At 37.9% G+C, this 17,354-nt stretch overlaps 1 protein-coding gene across 1 annotated transcript in view; it reads left to right on the forward strand.

The window, feature by feature from the left end:
- LOC106867177 (uncharacterized) overlaps positions 1-17,006 on the forward strand; it is a 61,561-nt gene extending 44,555 nt beyond the window's left edge. The window contains exons 12-15 of the mRNA XM_052969459.1: positions 3,954-4,242; positions 10,139-10,287; positions 12,085-12,289; positions 16,687-17,006. Coding sequence (XP_052825419.1) covers positions 3,954-4,242; positions 10,139-10,287; positions 12,085-12,289; positions 16,687-16,938 — 895 coding nt within the window. The 3' untranslated portion in view covers positions 16,939-17,006. The remainder of the gene's footprint in view (positions 1-3,953; positions 4,243-10,138; positions 10,288-12,084; positions 12,290-16,686) is intronic.
- The last annotated feature ends 348 nt before the right edge of the window (positions 17,007-17,354 follow it).

Raw genomic sequence — 17,354 nt, forward strand, 5'->3', positions numbered from 1 at the left:
GGCACGTAAAAGCATCATCTGAACTTGGCTGATGCCAGTGCTGCCTGACTGACTTCCATGCTGGTGGCACATAAAAAGCACCCACTACACTCAGAATGGTTGGCATTAAGAAGGGCATCCAGCTGTAGAAACATTGCCAGATCGGATTGGAGCCTGGTGCAGCCTTCTGGTTCGCTAGCCCTCTGTCAAACTTTCCAACCCATGTCAGCATGGAAAGTGGACGTTTAAATGATGACGATGATGATGATATCAGAATGGAATTTGGGATTAAAAAGTGTGATATGCTTATCATATAAAAAGGCAGAATAGTGTCATCTGATAGTGTAGAATTATTCAATGGAGACAAAATCAAGGACGTTGAGATAGATGGATATAATTATCTAGGTATTTTGGAGTATGACAAAATCAAGGAGAGTGAGATGAATGAAAGCTTTTGGTGAGAATGCCTGAGAAGAACCGAATTAATTATGGAAAGAACAAGATCAGATGTTTTTCTGTGGACAAAAAAATGAACTTGAAGAAATGGATAGAAAAAACAGGTTAAGTGATGACAATGAACAAGAAACTGCACCCTAAAAGCAATATCGATAGACTGTGTGTGCCTAGGAGTGAGGGAGAAAGAGGCCTCATAGGATGCAAGATCTGTGTTGTAAATGAGGAAAACATTCTGGGCTGGTTCGTGAAACAGCAGATTGAACCACTGTTTGTTCTTAGAAACAACAAGACGATACCTTGTCAAAATCTGACATACATAAAACCATTTAAGAAACAAGATGGGGAACAAAGGTTAAACAACTGGAAAATAAAAATGATGCTTGGACAATACTTTAGAGAAATCAAAGTGAATGACAAGTGCAACACCAGGAGATGACTAAGAAAAAGTGATCTGAAATGATGCTCTGAGGTATTGATATGCAACACCTAGAAACAAGCTCTGAGAACTAATTGCACCAAGTTCCAAATAGATAAGAATAGCGAATCACCTTTATGTAGGATGTGTGGCAACGGAAATGAAACAGTTTCACATATTATGAGTGAGTGTAGCAAACTGGTTGAAAAGGAATACAAAAAGAGGCATTATAACACGGCTAAGTTTGTTCACTGGAGATTGTGTGAAAAGTATGATCTTGAAGGAGCAGAAATGGTATAAGCATTAACCTGAAGGCCTCACTGAAGATAATGAATATAAGATGTTATGGAATTTTACAATCCAATATGACTCGGTGATTGATGTTCAGAGACCAGATATTTTGGTTAGTGGATAAATGGAAGAAGGAAACCAGATCCTAGATATAGCCATATATGAGAATACATGAGTGGGTGACAAAGAGCTGGGAAAGATTGGAAAAGTACAAGCTACTAAAAAAGATGAAATTGCACGAATGTGGGAAATGAAGAGAGTAACATTAATCTCGGTAGTTGTCGGGGCAATGGGGATTCTAACAACTAAGTTTGAGAAATATGTTGGAGAAATTGGAATTGATATGAGCATAGAACATGCTTGAAAAACTGTTCTATAGAGGACAGCAAGAAGTTTGAGATTTGTACTTGGGTGTTAAGCATAGTGGAAAGAGACCTTGTGAGACCTTTGACAACAGGTTGCTGTCTGCTCTCATGGAATTAACTGAAGCAAGGAAAATCAGGAGCTCTGAGAAGTGAAATGGAAATAACATGCAGAAAAAAATATATAACTCTTGGACTTACAAATGTATATAACCTACGGAAAACAGCATTGTAAAACACCACACACATCCTACACAGAGCACTTTTGGTGCAGTAAAAATAACAACAAAACAAACCCAGGGACCATAGAGCTGCGCTTAACTGTGCAGCAAAAACGTGCAATAGAAATAAGACTACAGAGTAATAATAACAACAACAACAACGACAACAACAACTAACAATATGGTATTATTTAGGAGAGATTAGTTTCTACTGTTTCGTGATGTGAACCAATTTGGTGTGGAGATTAAAAGAATACAAATATTTCCTTGTGATTTTAATCACCATAGCTAAGCAGGTCTTGTATTAATTCTTTGTTTCTGGTTCCATGTTACTAAAAGAGATTAATAAAGATAAAAGCAGAATGGAGAAAATGGAACTGGAGAGAATTCTGACTCAGAGAAAATAAAAATAAATGTTAATACTTGTTTATTTATTCTGTAATTTCTGAGATTTATCAGAAGTTTACTGTAGAATCAGACTTAGAGTGCATTGTGTGTGTGTGAGAGAGAGAAGACGAGAGGGGAAAGATAGTGAGAGATTATATAAATTCACAGGAACCATCATCATCACCATCCACTTTTTCATTCTTGTATGGGTGAGACAGAATTTGTTGAGACAGACTTTCTATGGCGAGATGCCTTTCCTGTCATCAACCCTCACATGTTTTCAAGTAAAGTGAGTTACACATATTTTTCACAAATGATTGAAAATGGTCAACCTTACTTGTATAATGATGATGTTCATTTACAATCGTTATGTTATGTCCAAACAATGATACATACAAACACTCATACGCACATATATTCACATCATTTAACATCTGCTTTCCATGCTGGCATGGGTTGGATGGTTTGACAGGAGCTAGCAAGGTCAGGAGCCGCACCAGTCATCATTGCCTGTTTTGGCATGGTGTCTAGGGCTGAATGCCCTTCCTAATGTCAACCACTTTACAGTGTGTACTGGGTGATTTTTTACATAGCACCAGAACTATTGCTTTATATCATCATTATCATCATCATCATCATCATCATTGTCATTTAATGTCTGCTTTCAGTGCTGGTATGGGTTGGATGGTTTGACTGAGGACTGGTGAGCCAGAAGGCTGCACCAGGCTCAATCTGATCTGGCAAAGTTTCTACAGCTAGATGTCCTCCCTAATGCCAACCACTCCAAGAGTGTAGTGGGTGCTTTTACGTGCCACCAGCACAAGGGCCAGTCAGATGGTACTGGCAACGACCATGCTCAAATGGTGTTTTTTATTTGACGGGTGCCAATCAGGCAGTACTGTCATTGGCCACATCAGTGATTTTGATCTCACTTGCCTTAACAGGTCTTTGCGAGCAAAGTTTATGAATGAAGGATACTCATAAGTGGGCTGGTTATGATCACAAGCACACAAAAAAAAAAAATGATTCCCCAAATGTTCAATGCCATTCCTTGCATATCTGGTTTTATATCAGAGTGACCTTCTCGAGACATGCTTTAGCAAAAGCTAAGGGGTGCCTTTCTCCCAGTGGTCCTGCAGCACATTGGACACCAACCCAGAATTTCTTTGGGCTTAGTGCCACATAACTGGCTCCTGTGTTGGTGGCACCATTCGAGTGTGGTCGATACCAGTGCCACCTGATTGGCTCCCATGCTGGTGGCATGTAAAAAGCACCCACTACACTATCGGAGTGTTTGGCATTAGAAATAAGCATCCATCTGTAGAAACCTTGCCAGATCAGATTGGAGCCTGGTGCAGCCTCCTGGCTTGCCAGTCTTCAGTCAAACCGTCCAACCCATGCCAGCATGGAAAGCAAACATTAAACGATGATGATGATATCTTTATTGCTACATTGTCGTTAAACCTACACTAGGTTCATCTGTCCTTTTGACAGGTCTTGTATTTAGTCCTGCTGGATTTCTAGCAACCTACCTCATAGATATGTGTGTTTGTTATTGTCTCCTTGCCTTGTCATCATGTGATAGTTGTAAACGTGTATCACCAACATACAAGTAGTGTTATTCATTGCCAATCTTCCATGAAAACATGTCTGGTCATGAGGAAATATTACCTTACTTGGAAATGGGTGAAGGTTTGCAGCAGGAGGGGCATCTGGCTGTAGAAAATCTGCCTCACCAAATTCCATCTGACCCATACAAGCATAGAAAAGTTGACACTAAATGATGGTGATGATGATGATGATGATACTTCTAACCACTGTTATATAACGTTGTCATTGTAGTCATAGTAACCATCATATAACGAGGAAACAGTTCCAGCAGTGCCTGTCTATCATGAATTTACCATTTACCAAAGCAGAGATCGATGCCATTGAAGCTCGCTTCAGCAACGACATAGGATTCAACTACATGACGTTTCTCTATGAATTACTGTCGGACGAATACCAGTTATGCCCACCTCGTTATCCGACAATAAAGAAAGAGGTTTTCCATTTGAGCAAACATAAGTCATTGCTAGAACCCGACACCAATGTCCATGAAGAAGATGTGCTGACCAAAATTAAAAATAAGGTAAGGACTGTGTAAATGTTTAAATGAGAAGCTTATAATCGTTTGTCATTTGTGAGCTTCAGTCACTGGACTGTGGCCATGCTGGGGCAGCACCTCGACCAGTTTGGCTGAACAAATCAACCCTACGACCTTGTTTTTTTTTTTATATAAGTCTGAGACTTATTCTATCATTCTCTTTAGCTTAACCATTAAGCTAGGGGGGACATACAACAAACCAACACCAGTCGTCAAGCAGTGGGAGGGGGACAAACACAGACACACGCACACGTTCTTACATGCACATACACACATACATACAAACACACATACATGCATACATACACATACACAAATGCATATACACCCCCCACACACATTTGTATGTGTGTATATATATATATATATATATATATATATATATATATATATACACAAACACACATATACCTTAATATCTATATTTGTATACAACAGTGAGGTTTTTGATAGTTTTGTTCATTACAAGTTGATTACATTTAAAGAGATGACAGTGAAATGATTGCACCACAGGCCCTCATAAAGTGTAAGTGTGGCTGTGTGGTTGACAAACTTGTTTCACAATTATGTGGTCCCAGGTTCAGAACCACTGCCTGATACCATGGGCCAACCAAAGCCTTGTGAGTGGATTTGATAGAGGGAAACAGAAAGAAGCCCATTGTATGTGTTTGTGTCTGTGTCTTTGCGTTTGTCCCTCACCACTATTTGCCAACTGGTGTTGGTTTGTTTATATCCCCATAACATAGCAGTTTGGCAAAAAGAAACCAATAGAACAAATATGAGCTTTAAAGAAAATAGGTTGTAGTTTGATTCATTTGACTGAAACACCTCAAGGTGGTGCTCCAGCCTGGCCAAAGTCCAAGAGAAACATAAAAAAAAGGATAACATATGTGTACACACACACGTGTGTGTGTGTGTGTGTGTGTGTGTGTGTGTGTAAAATCTGCCTCCATAAATTCTACTTGACCCATGCAAGCATGAAAGACATTAAATTGGTGGTTCTCAACCATTTTTTTTTTTTTTGCTTTTGGTTTCTATTTTAAAGCAAGCAGTGTGTTAGAACCACTAAAAATGCAAAAATCGATTATATGGACCCCAGTGCTCAACTGGTACTTATTTCATCGACCTCCACCCACCCACCAACCAAAGGATTAAAGACCCCCAAAAAGATTAAAAGGCAAAGTTGAACCTGACATCATTTGAACTCAGAACATAAAGTCTGACGAACTGTTGCTAAGCATTTTGTCTGGAATGGTAGCTATTCTGCCAAATCACTGTCTAATAATGTACAAATAATGGCTTTGAATTTTAGCACAAGGCCAGCAGGTTTGGGGCAGGGGTCAAGTCATTTGTATCAACCCCAGTGTTCAACTGGTACTTGTTCCATCAACCGCAAAAGGATTAAAAGCAAAGTTGAACTCAGCGGAATTTGAACTCAGAACATAAAGACACACAAAATGCCAATAACCATTTCCTCTGGCATGATAACGATCTTGCCAGCTTGCTACCTCATGATGTACAAATATTTATTTCTTTATTGCTCACAAGGGGCTAAACATAGAGGGGACAAACAAGGACAAACTGACCCTGAAAGGATGAAAGACAAAGTTGACCTCGGTGGAATTTGAACTCAGAACATAACGTGTTTGTGTCTGTGTCTTTGCGTTTGTCCCTCACCACTATTTGCCAACTGGTGTTGGTTTGTTTATATCCCCATAACATCTATTTCTTTATTGCTCACAAGGGGCTAAACATAGAGGGGACAAACAAGGACAAACTGACCCTGAAAGGATGAAAGGCAAAGTTGACCTCAGTGGAATTTGAACTCAGAACATAACGTCACACAAAATGCCAATAACCATTTCCTCTGGCATGCTAACGATCCTGCCAATAACCATTTCCTCTGGCATGCTAACGATCCAAGTACAAATATTTATTTCTTTATTGCCCACAGGAAGCTAAACATAGAAGGGACAAACAAGGACAGACAAAGGGATTAAATCGATTACATCAACCCCAGTGCATAACTGGTACTTATTTAATTGACCCTGAAAGGATGAAAGGCAAAGTTGACCTCGGTGGAATTTGAACTCAGAACAGAAACTGCAAATGAAATACCACTAAGCATTTCGCCCGGCGTGCTAACGATTCTGCCAGCTCGCCACCTCATGATGTACAAATATTAAAAACAAAATCAATATGGTTATCATTCGTTGTGCCAACTCAAGCTAAACTTGTGAATTTGATTTTGTGGGTTTTTGTTTTATTCTTTATTTTTTTTTTACTTTTCCGATTAAACATTTAATAATTCAGATAGACATCATCAATATTTTATCATAGACGTCATGCTTGTATGCTTTTTACATGAATATGAATAGATGAGACGAGTACACAAATATTAAAGAGATGTGTGTGTGTGTGTGTGTGTGTGTGTGTGTATCATAAGGATGTGAGTTTTTGCGTATGTGTGTATCATAAGTGTATGTGTGTGTAAGTGACTGTGTTATAGTGGTTATACCTTTGTGCATATGCGTGCGTGTGTGTGTGTAGGTGTATGTCTGTATGTGTGCTTGAGTGTGTGGTTGAATCTCACAGTGTATGAGTTGTTGCAAATGATGTTGTCCTTTATCAATGAATTTGTGTGTGTGTGTATGTATGTGTGCGTGTGTGTGTGTATGTGTGTGTGCGTGTGTGTGTGCATATGGCCCACTTACTCAGGGACACACATACAGAAACACATGTATTTACATTATTTAGTGTTGATTTCCATAATGAAATCTAGAAACCTAGATAAGCTTTTACTTTTGTGCAAATATATAAATATCGGTTTGCTGTCAGCAATTTTTATTGCAGTGGGTCATCATCACCATCATTATCAACAGCAGCAGCTGCATCATTATCACCACCACCACCACCACCACTACCACCAGCCACTACCATCATTATGATGATCATCACAACCATCATCATCATCACTATTATCAGCATTATTATTATCAGCATTATTATTATTATTATTATTATTATTATTATTGAAGGCTGTGAGTTGGTAAAATTGTTAGCATATCAGACAAAATGCTTAGCATCATTTCACATGTCTTAACATTTTGAGTTCAAATTCCACCAAGGTCTATTTTGCTTTTCATCCTTTCAGGCTCGATGAAATAAGTACCAGCTGAGCACTGGGGGCAATGTAATCGATTATCCCCCTCCCCACAAATTTCAAGCCTATAGCAGAAAGAATTATTATTCTTATTTCTCTTTATCACAGGTTTTGTTGTAATTCCTGGGGTCTTGCATGCATCAGTCTTGCTACCAGCACCCTACGGTACCATGCTAGCCGTTCTTTTCAGCTATCTTATACTTTCCTGATTATTCTGGCCATGCCAAGGAGGCAAACCTTTCGTAACAGTTCTGCTGGGCACTCTGTTCCAATTTCCTTCATATTCTCCTTGATGCCTTCTAATACTGTTCACAAAGACCCAGCAATAATTGCCACTATCTTCATCTTGAATAGCTGGGCTATTTCATACTTAAGAGGGTTGTATTTATCTTTTTGCCTTCCTTCCTTCCTTCACTATTCGTGGCTCAAAGGGGCATGCAACGTCAACTATATAGCATATGTGGTGCACCTTGTCCACCACCACTAGGTCCAGTCTGTTATGCCCTAGCACCTGATCTGTTCGGATTAGCAAAATCCCAGAAGATTTTGCTAATCTCTGACTCTGCCACTCTCTGCAGTTTGTGCTCATACCACGTCACGCCCCCACTTTTGGCACAGTTTCCAATGTAGCACTTTCACTATCTGATTGTGCCATCACAACTTGTAGTGGTTTGGGGCAAGTCTGGGGCATTTGTTTGTGATATGGACAATGGTTTCATCCACTCTATTGCAGATGCAACACAGTGGAGACACTTGCTCTTTCCTGAGGTTGACCCTCCAGTTCCTGGCCAAAGCTTGGTCTCTTTTGTTTTTAGGGTTCCTTTCATCAGCCAATCCCACTTATTTTTTCCAGCAACTTCTGTTGTTGCTAAATGGAATTGATTGAGTAGTCCCTTCTTGTGAAATTCTTCATGTCCTTTTTATTTATTTATTTATTTATTGATTATTATTATTATTAAGGCAGCGAGCTGGCAGAATCATGCTGGACAAAATGCTTAGCAGCAGCATATTGTCCATCTCTATGTTCTGAGTTCAAATTTTGCTGAGGTCAGTTTTGCCTTTCATCCATTTAGGGTCAATGAAATGAGTACCTTTCGGAGTCGATAAATTAAGTACCAGTTGCGTACTGAGGTTGGTGTAATCCCCTCAAATTCCCCTCCCCTCAAATTGCTGGCCTCATGCTTCTCTTTTATTTTATAAGCAGTAGATTATGATGTCCACAGTTCTATATTTAAGAGATGAGGAATTATGCACATTATTTACACTATTTACATTTGACGGATATTTGTCCTCATCTTGTTTGTTGTTAACACAACGTTTTGGCTGATATACCCTCCAGCCTTTATAAGGTGTCTTGGGGAAATTTCAAACCTGGGTTCTTATTCTTAAGGTATTTTTCGATGTTATCATTATTATTGTTGCCTTTGCCCAGCTTCTATCGTTGGAGATGCCCTACGGTGTCAGCTGTTCACTAGTAGTGAACTAAGGTATCACCTCTTATTTTTCGAGCACCTTTCGGAGTATTTGAGCGGTTTCAAGCAGTGCTGTTTTCTGCAAGTGCTCCACCCTTATTTCAGCCCCTATTTGTTCCACATACTTCTCGAGGTTTTTGCTCACTGTTTCCAGGGCTCCAACAATTATTGGTACTACTGCTACCTTTTCCAAGCTAACCTGTCATATCTCTCGACTTTTCTTTCTTCCTTATCACATACCTTGTTGTCAGCTGGGCATGCTATGTCTATCATCCAGAATAGTTTGTTTTCTTTCTCAATTAACACTATGTCTGGCTTTGTTTTCTTTCTTCTTCTTCTTCTTCTTCTTCTTCTTCTTCTTCTTCTTCTTCTTCTTCTTCTTATTATTATTATTATTATTATTATTATTATTATTATTATTATTATTATTATTATTATTATTATTATTATTATTCAGGTCACTGCCTGGAATCAAACTCGGAATCTTGGGGTTAGTAGCCCATGCTCTTAATCAAGTCTAGGGCATTTGTTTGTCATATGGACAATGGTTTCATCCACTCTATTGCAGATGCACCACAATGGAGACACTTGCTCGTTCCTAAGGTTGACCCTCCTGGCCAAAGCTTGGTCTTGCTCTCGGTCTCTTGGACATATGGCATAGTGGTTAAGAGCGCTGGCTACTAACCCCAAGATTCCGAGTTCGATTCCAGGCAGTGACCTTATATATTATAATACTATTTGCCTTGAACATAAATTTACTATATACAGTACTAATATACTATTATAATAATTATTTACCTTGAACATAGCTATTCCTGATTCTAATATAGTATTTATATATAATTATGCACATAACTCAAAATTTTGACGTGCTACAGCAATTCTGTGTTCAGATTCGTAATCAACGTACTCGATTTTGGTTTGTACAGCACCATTTGTCTGCGTAGCAGACAATAAATCTTTTTTTTTTTTTTGTTACCCAGTGGTATCTCCCTTGTATAAATTGTCCATTTGGAGATGAAGCGTACACAATTATATTTTTTAATTACTTAAATTTTGTGTTTGTTTAATATGTATAATTGACAACAGAAGTAATACTACGAGACAAACAGCATTTAATGAATGTTGTATAATTACTTATTTGTTGTTTCCTAGATTTTGTTGTTCTTAAAAACCTGTGTCTCATATAAGATATAATAATGTCAAAAAATTATTTATTTTGAGTTATTAATTTATTTATTTCAAGGTATTCAAAGAGCGGTTCCGATTGATTGATTATATGAAGGATTATGACAAACTCAACTCCGGACGTATTATAAAGAGCAATTTTCAGCGTGCACTTGGATTGAGTCCTTTGAATCTCAGTGGGTCAGAAATAACTCTCTTGGAATCCAGGTGTTTAATTAACATTTTCTCACAAATTAACCATTTTACCAAACTGTCTTATTAAGCTAATTTTGATGCAACCATTAGTCTTTATATATGGCAGGGTATTAGCATAACACTTGCGTAAGGCAACTGATTAAGATGAGACCATCGGATTAGCATAAAGCAAAGGTTTAGCATGAGGTAAAATATTTCAAAAGATTAGAATTTAAATCTGGCCTGAGTTGAATTGACCTTTTGTCCCTAAAGAATTGGTAGGTGTCAAGAATGTGATTGTATTGGACTTTATCCAAAACAAATCTATATTATTATATGAGAGAGAGAGAGCCTCCATAGTAAAGAATGGTATTACTCTTTTACTTGTTTCAGTCATTTGACTGTGGCCATGCTGGAGCACTGCCTTTAGTCAAGCAAATCGACTCCAGGACTTATTCTATGTAAGCCTAGTACCTATTCTATCGGTCTCTTTTGCCGAACCGCTCAGTTACGGGTATGTAAACATACCACCATCGATTGTCAAGCGATGTTGGGGGGGGGGGACAAACACACACACACACATATATATATATACACATATACGACAGGCTTCTTTCAGTTTCCGTCTACCAAATCCACTCACAAGGCTTTGGTCAGCCCGAGGCTATAGTAGAAGACACTTGCCCAAGGACTGAACTCGGAACCATGTTGTTGGTAAACAAGCTACTTACCACACAGCCACTCCTGCGCCTAGGTATAAACAATAAAATCTATATATGAGAATAAACTTAATAGAAACATTGCCATGTATTGGAAATATTTCTTGCCTGCCTAAACTTACTGTTTCTCTCTCACATCCACCATAAAATACTACTTGTATCTTTTTCAACCATTCAATATTTCTAAAGTGGTGAGCTGGTAGAATCATTGGCAAAATGGACAAAATGGACAAAAATACTGAGCAGCATTTCATCCATTTTTACATTCTGAGTTCAAATTCTGCCAAGGTCGATTTTGTCTTTCATCCATTCAGGGTCAATAAAATAAGTACCAGTTACGCACTGGGAGTCGATGTATGTAATCAACTTACTCCCTCCCCCGTGGTCTTGTGTCAAAATTTGAAAGCAGTATTACAACTCTTTTTTTTTTTTTAATCATAAATTAAACTTGACATGCTGTTAGGCTTTGCTCTCTCTCTCTCTCTCTCTCTCTCTCTCTGTTTTCATTCTTGTTTACTCCAACAATATATCAATCGCAATGGTTTTCCCATAAATATACAGAAGAAATAAGTTGCTGCTGACCTTAATTCAGTGTTGAATTAAGGTCAAAAGATTCCCAGCCAGGATCAGCCAATCTCTTTTTTTCCTTCTAATACGGTATCCCCGACAACATTACCCAATATATCCTTCATTTTAAGATGGTTGGATGTGGTTTGAGGGAGATTCAGTTGCTATTTCTAACCAGTCAAGTAATCATGTAGAGGTCCCCTTGTTAGTTAAGTAACTTGAAATGTTGGGTTACATAACCTACAAATTAATAAGTTCCACCACTGAACACTGAACACTTCATATAAAATATCAAGAGCAAATTAGTTAATTTGACCCCTTGAAAAAAGGGGAGGTTTAGGTTCCACTAAAAGGAATTCTGGGCAGCAAGTCAATTTTACAGTGATGCTGTTGCTTAAATTGAAGAATTGTTCTTCATTTATAGATGGAGATTTAAAAAAAAGTTAGAAAGCTTAGAAAAGGTTGATAAACTTTTGTCTGATTCTTTGAGCATATTTGAAATGTTATTTTCTTAAAACAACTGTGATTATCTTTACTTAAATAGGTTTGAATCACCAAGCAATCCTGGAGCCGTAGACTACAGGAAGTTTTGTGATGAAATTGAGTCTGTTTTTACCACTCCCAACCTTGATAAAAGCCCGTTGAAAGAAGTTGAGCAATATCGGCCAAAGCAGGAATGGGAAACTAATATCCTGAAAGAAGAGGAAGAATCAGAATTCATGAAAGCAATGACTAGGATAGCTGAAAAGGTAAAAATCAAATGGACAAGGTGCATTCTTGAAGGTCTGAGACTTTTCAGGAGAGACGTTTATTTATTTCAAAGAAGTACAAAACTCCAATCTCCTTCGAAGTGGGATGATCCTTTGACTTCAGTGCATTTGTTGTAGAACTTTAGCCACTTCTTGAAGACCCCCATGGTAGTCCTCCAAAGTGAAGGTGTCCAGAACCCTTCTGACAGCCTCCATTTTCTCCTGCTTAGGGAACAATCAAAAGTCACAGGAAGCAAAGTCTGGACTGTGAGGAGCATGAAGGACAGTTCTGATGGCCATCTGTGTCAAATAATTGGTTATTAGGATGGAATTGTTGATGGGTGCAATGTCCTGGTACAAATGCTCTGTTTTTTACAACAAAACCTCTTCCCTAAATCCCTCAGCACCTCCCCAAAGTAGTCCTTGTTGACTGTCTAACAAGAGGGAACCCAGTAGTTGTAGATGATACCCTTGCTGTTGAAAAAAGGGATCACCATGAGCTTTCTAGTGGACTTGCCTTGCCTGACTATGTCCTTTAGCAAAGAAATACGCTTGTATCTTATTCAGTTTTTCAGTGAAAAACAGATGCTGGGATCATACAAGTTAATCCATAAGCAGTATGGAGTATTTCATAAATTTTTGTGGCATTTTTGTCCCAGTTTAATGCAAAATTTAATTGCATAGTGAGTTTCCAAACTGTCATCATATTCCAACTGCATTCTTCAAACTAATCCTCTGTGACTAGCTATGTTTATTAAGGTGTTTTCACAGTGCTGTTACAGCTGTCTCCTTCAATCTGGAATAACAAAGGTTGGCAGGTCAGCTTATTAGATGTATAGTAATGATATACTAAAATTACAATAATCTAGGACATTTATAACTGTGTCCCCTAAAAAAAAAAAATCTCGAAATCTATGGAATACATCTTGTAAATTATTCAGTTGCACTTTAACTGTTGGTTCCTTAGTTAAGATGATAATTTCCTGAAAGTGTGGCTGTTACAGGCACCTATTTATATATATCCAGGAAAGCCATTAAATTAGTTTCTGTAGTTTGCTCAGTGAGCATGAATGATTGAGTTGCTTGGGTACAGAATAAGTAGGTAACATTGGTACTTGATATCATATCAATGTTAGTGTGTTGGTAGCCAAGGTGAACCTGAACACATACCGTAGGCTGAGAACAGCTACTCACTGTAAGCAGTGTCAGAATTATGGCATTGAGGACAGTGACAGATTTATTAGTTGGCAGTAACTGAGTTGAAGTTGATTGGGACTGCAGTAGACAATGAGATGTATTCAGCAATTACATGGCTGGGTGGTTAAGAAGCCTGCTTTGCATCCAAATACTTTCAGGTTCAGTCTTACTGCATGGCACTTTGGGCAGGTGTCTTCTACAATAGTCACTGGCAATCAATGCCTTGTAAATGAATTTAGTGGATGGAAACTGTGTGGAAACCTGTTTTGTGTGTGTATTTGAGTTTGCCCCGCTCCACTGCTTGACAATTGGTGTTGGTTTGTGTATGTCCTTGGCAAAAGAGACCAATAGAAATAAGTACCTGATTGAAAAACATGATTACTGAGGTCAATTTGTTTGACTAAACCCTTCAGGGTAATGCCCCAGCATGGCCACAGTCCAGTCACTGAAACAAGTAAAAGATAAAAGTAAAACAACCTCTTGATTACAAAGAAGTTGACTTTTATTTTTCTGGGAATTGTTGCTACTTCGTCTGTGATAATAGCATGGATACCAAAGATTGGAGTTTATTTAGAAACAGATCCAAAGAACTTAATCTCAGGCTGGAAACCTCGGAGGGATCTTAAGAAACCATCATTTGAATCGTAACAGTATTTCCTTAATGTAATAACTTCATCCTTTGCAGTCAGAGATATATCTGTTAACAGATATTCAATTCTACCAGCTTCAGAAATGAGTGTTAAGGAAATTTTCTGCCCAACCCCGCTCTTTATTTATGAGGAAACCAAATGCAGTTTGCATCCACATAATACTTCTTCTTTTATCATGATGTCTAACAGTTTAGAAAGTTTAAAATCATCTTTGTTTTATTAAACATGGCAATTTGTCCAACCATTTTCCAATCTTTTCAGCTTCCCCAATCTTGTTATTAGAAACACTGATCTTGTTCTCATTAAACAACCTGAAAAACTAAATAAGATACAAGCACACTTCTTAGCTAAAGGACATAGTCAGTTAAGTATGATACAATGATTGCTATTTTAAACTAATACCACTTCTGTTGCACATAATGAATTTTTATTCAGTGAGCTAGCTAATTGCAACATCAGTGACTTTTCAAGTACTATTTTCCAATATCAATGACGATGCATTTTATCTTGGCTTGTGGTTGCCAATGGATACATGTTGCTGACAAAGTTCAAAGAGGCAGAAATGCACATCTAGCTTTTTCATCACCCCTACTGGATGATTTTCTTTTGCTATTGATATATTCTTGTGTTATTTAATGCTGTACTTTTATAAAAGATTCTATCCCAGGACGAATGCTGCAGTAAATTTGGTTTTCCATAACATATATACTTTAAGTATAATGCACAGATTGCTATTTCAAACTAATACTACTTCTGCTGCACATAACAAAGTTTCAGAGTTAAGACAATAATTAATGATGAGATGGCGGAAGCGGGATAAATATAGCTGCATCCACATATTTGTTGTGTGGATGCAATTTAGATTGTTTGATTTAATAAAAATATGGCAATTTGCTTGCACCTATCTTTTCAATCATTGCAGCCCAACTTCCAATGGGAAGCAAAAGAGATACAACCAGGAATTAAACTAGAGTCAAAGATTTGCTTGAAAAGGATCACACAACAGATTTCTTTAATGCTTATTTAAGGATCATGTCTTAGAGATTAGGGTATTTGGCTGACAATGATAAAGTCCTGAGTTTGGTTCTTGGCTGTACATTGTGTTCTTGAGCAAGACACTTCACTTCATGTTGCTCAAGTTCATTCAGCTGGCAAAAACGGCCAGGCTTGTCACATTGTGTCATGCTCAATCACCCTGAGAACTACATTCAGGTTACATGTGTCTGTGGAGTGCTCAGCCACTTGCACATTAATTTCACAAGCTGGCCATTCTCTTGATTGGATCAATTGAGACTCTTGCCGTCATAATCGACAGTGTCAATTAACCGTCATCGCACAACATTGAACAATTTTATGACTGTTTAAAATAAACAACCACAACTAAACAGAAATGGGTTTAACCGAAATTTGAGACAAGGACAGAGTCAGCTCACTGAGAACACCATTTTCTTCTATCGTTGAGCCCTGGCACTCCTAAGCTCAGTTACTCGGTTTCCATGGCATGTAAGTGACCCCTGAACAAGTTGTCAATACGTTGCTGGGTCCAGGGTCAGCAATTTTTGAGGGGAGGGGGAAGTCGACCACATTAACCCCCAGCAGTTGACTTGTAATATAGTTCATCAACTCCGAATGGAATAAAAGACAGAGTTAACTTCTGTGGGATTTGAACTCAGAACATAAAGAGCTGAGAAGAAGTGCGGTGAAGCAGTTTGAACAACATGCTGATGATTCTGCCAGTTTGCCACTTGATTATAAATCAGAAATAGGTTCGACCATAATTTGAGACGTTTAAAAACAGCTCAATGATAACACGTCTCAAATCTGCATTGTTCATGTTTTAATTGTTTCTTATTTCTTTACTGCCCACAAGGGGCTACACACAGAGGAGACAAACAAGGACAGACAAACGGATTAAGTCGATTACATCGACTCTAGTGCATAACTGGTACTTATTTAATCGACCTTGAAAGGATGAAAGGCAAAGTCGACCTTGGTGGAATTTGAACTCGCGGAATTAAAACTGAACGTTTTAATAGTTTCTGACAATGATATCAGGTAATAAATGCTTGCCGTAGGGAAAAAGTTAAATAAATGTACAGGTCACTGTTGTAAGCATTGGAGATATAGTGTAATTAGTTGATAAATGCATATTTAATTAAATCAAGAGGTAAGGTACTAAATAATGTATGTGAAAATATTCTGATGAGTTGAAATTTGTCTCTGACTGAATAAAAATTCATTATGTGCAACAAAAATAGGATTAGTTTAAAATAGCAATCATTGTATCATACTTAACTCTGGCCTTTAGCTAAGAAGTATGCTTGTATCTTATTCAGTTTTTCAGGTTGTTGAATGAGAACAAGATCAGTGTTTCTAATAACACAACTTCTATGCAACACCAACAACAACGATAAGCTCTTATATTGACACAGCAACGCTCATTAACGACAAAGAAAATTATATAATCCGTTTTATTTATTTCGTTGTTAAAGTATTTTATCAAAGAAGCAACTTTTAAGAATTAGAGTTACTTCCCTTGTCTTCTTGCAGGTCCGCCAAGTACGCCTACAGTTGTTCCCCCTGATGGAAGATTACGATAAGAACAACATTGGCAGTCTCTCCCGCTCACAATTTCGTAGAGTTCTTGTAGAATTAGATTTGGGAAGTTATTTCACCGAACGAGAACTCGAAATTATATGTAAAAAGTTCAAAGTGCGAGTGGGCACAAGAGACGACGTACATTATATCGCCTTTTGCGACTTCGTTTATGAGTTGGCCAAATTTATTTACAGGACTCCTTAAGGAAAATCCTGCAAGCGATGAGAGATCACACAGGTTTGAAAATAAAATAGATTTCATGTATAAATCAACAGATTTTTTTATTTATTAATTTATTTTATCATTGTAATTATACGACGAAGGTGAAGAGCCCTGAAAATGTAAGTGACACGATTTCATCAGAAATTGTGACCAAGCTTGACTTCCTGGGGTTACTCCAATTAAATTGAACCTTAGAAAATGACACGAATGTTACGATCTCAGTTTATTTGAACAAAGGTCTAAAGAACTAATAACCCTTAGATGGGTACATTTGACAGTGAAAAGTCTGTCGACTATCACACTATCCGTGAGATAGATTATTTTTACGTTTGCTGGAAAAACGATCAAATATCCATTGAGCATTGCAACTGGCACTCGACTGAACGGACATTAGCTTA

Source organism: Octopus bimaculoides, chromosome 7, assembly GCF_001194135.2.
Source record: "Octopus bimaculoides isolate UCB-OBI-ISO-001 chromosome 7, ASM119413v2, whole genome shotgun sequence".
In the NCBI taxonomy this organism is placed as follows: Eukaryota; Metazoa; Mollusca; class Cephalopoda; order Octopoda; family Octopodidae; genus Octopus; species Octopus bimaculoides.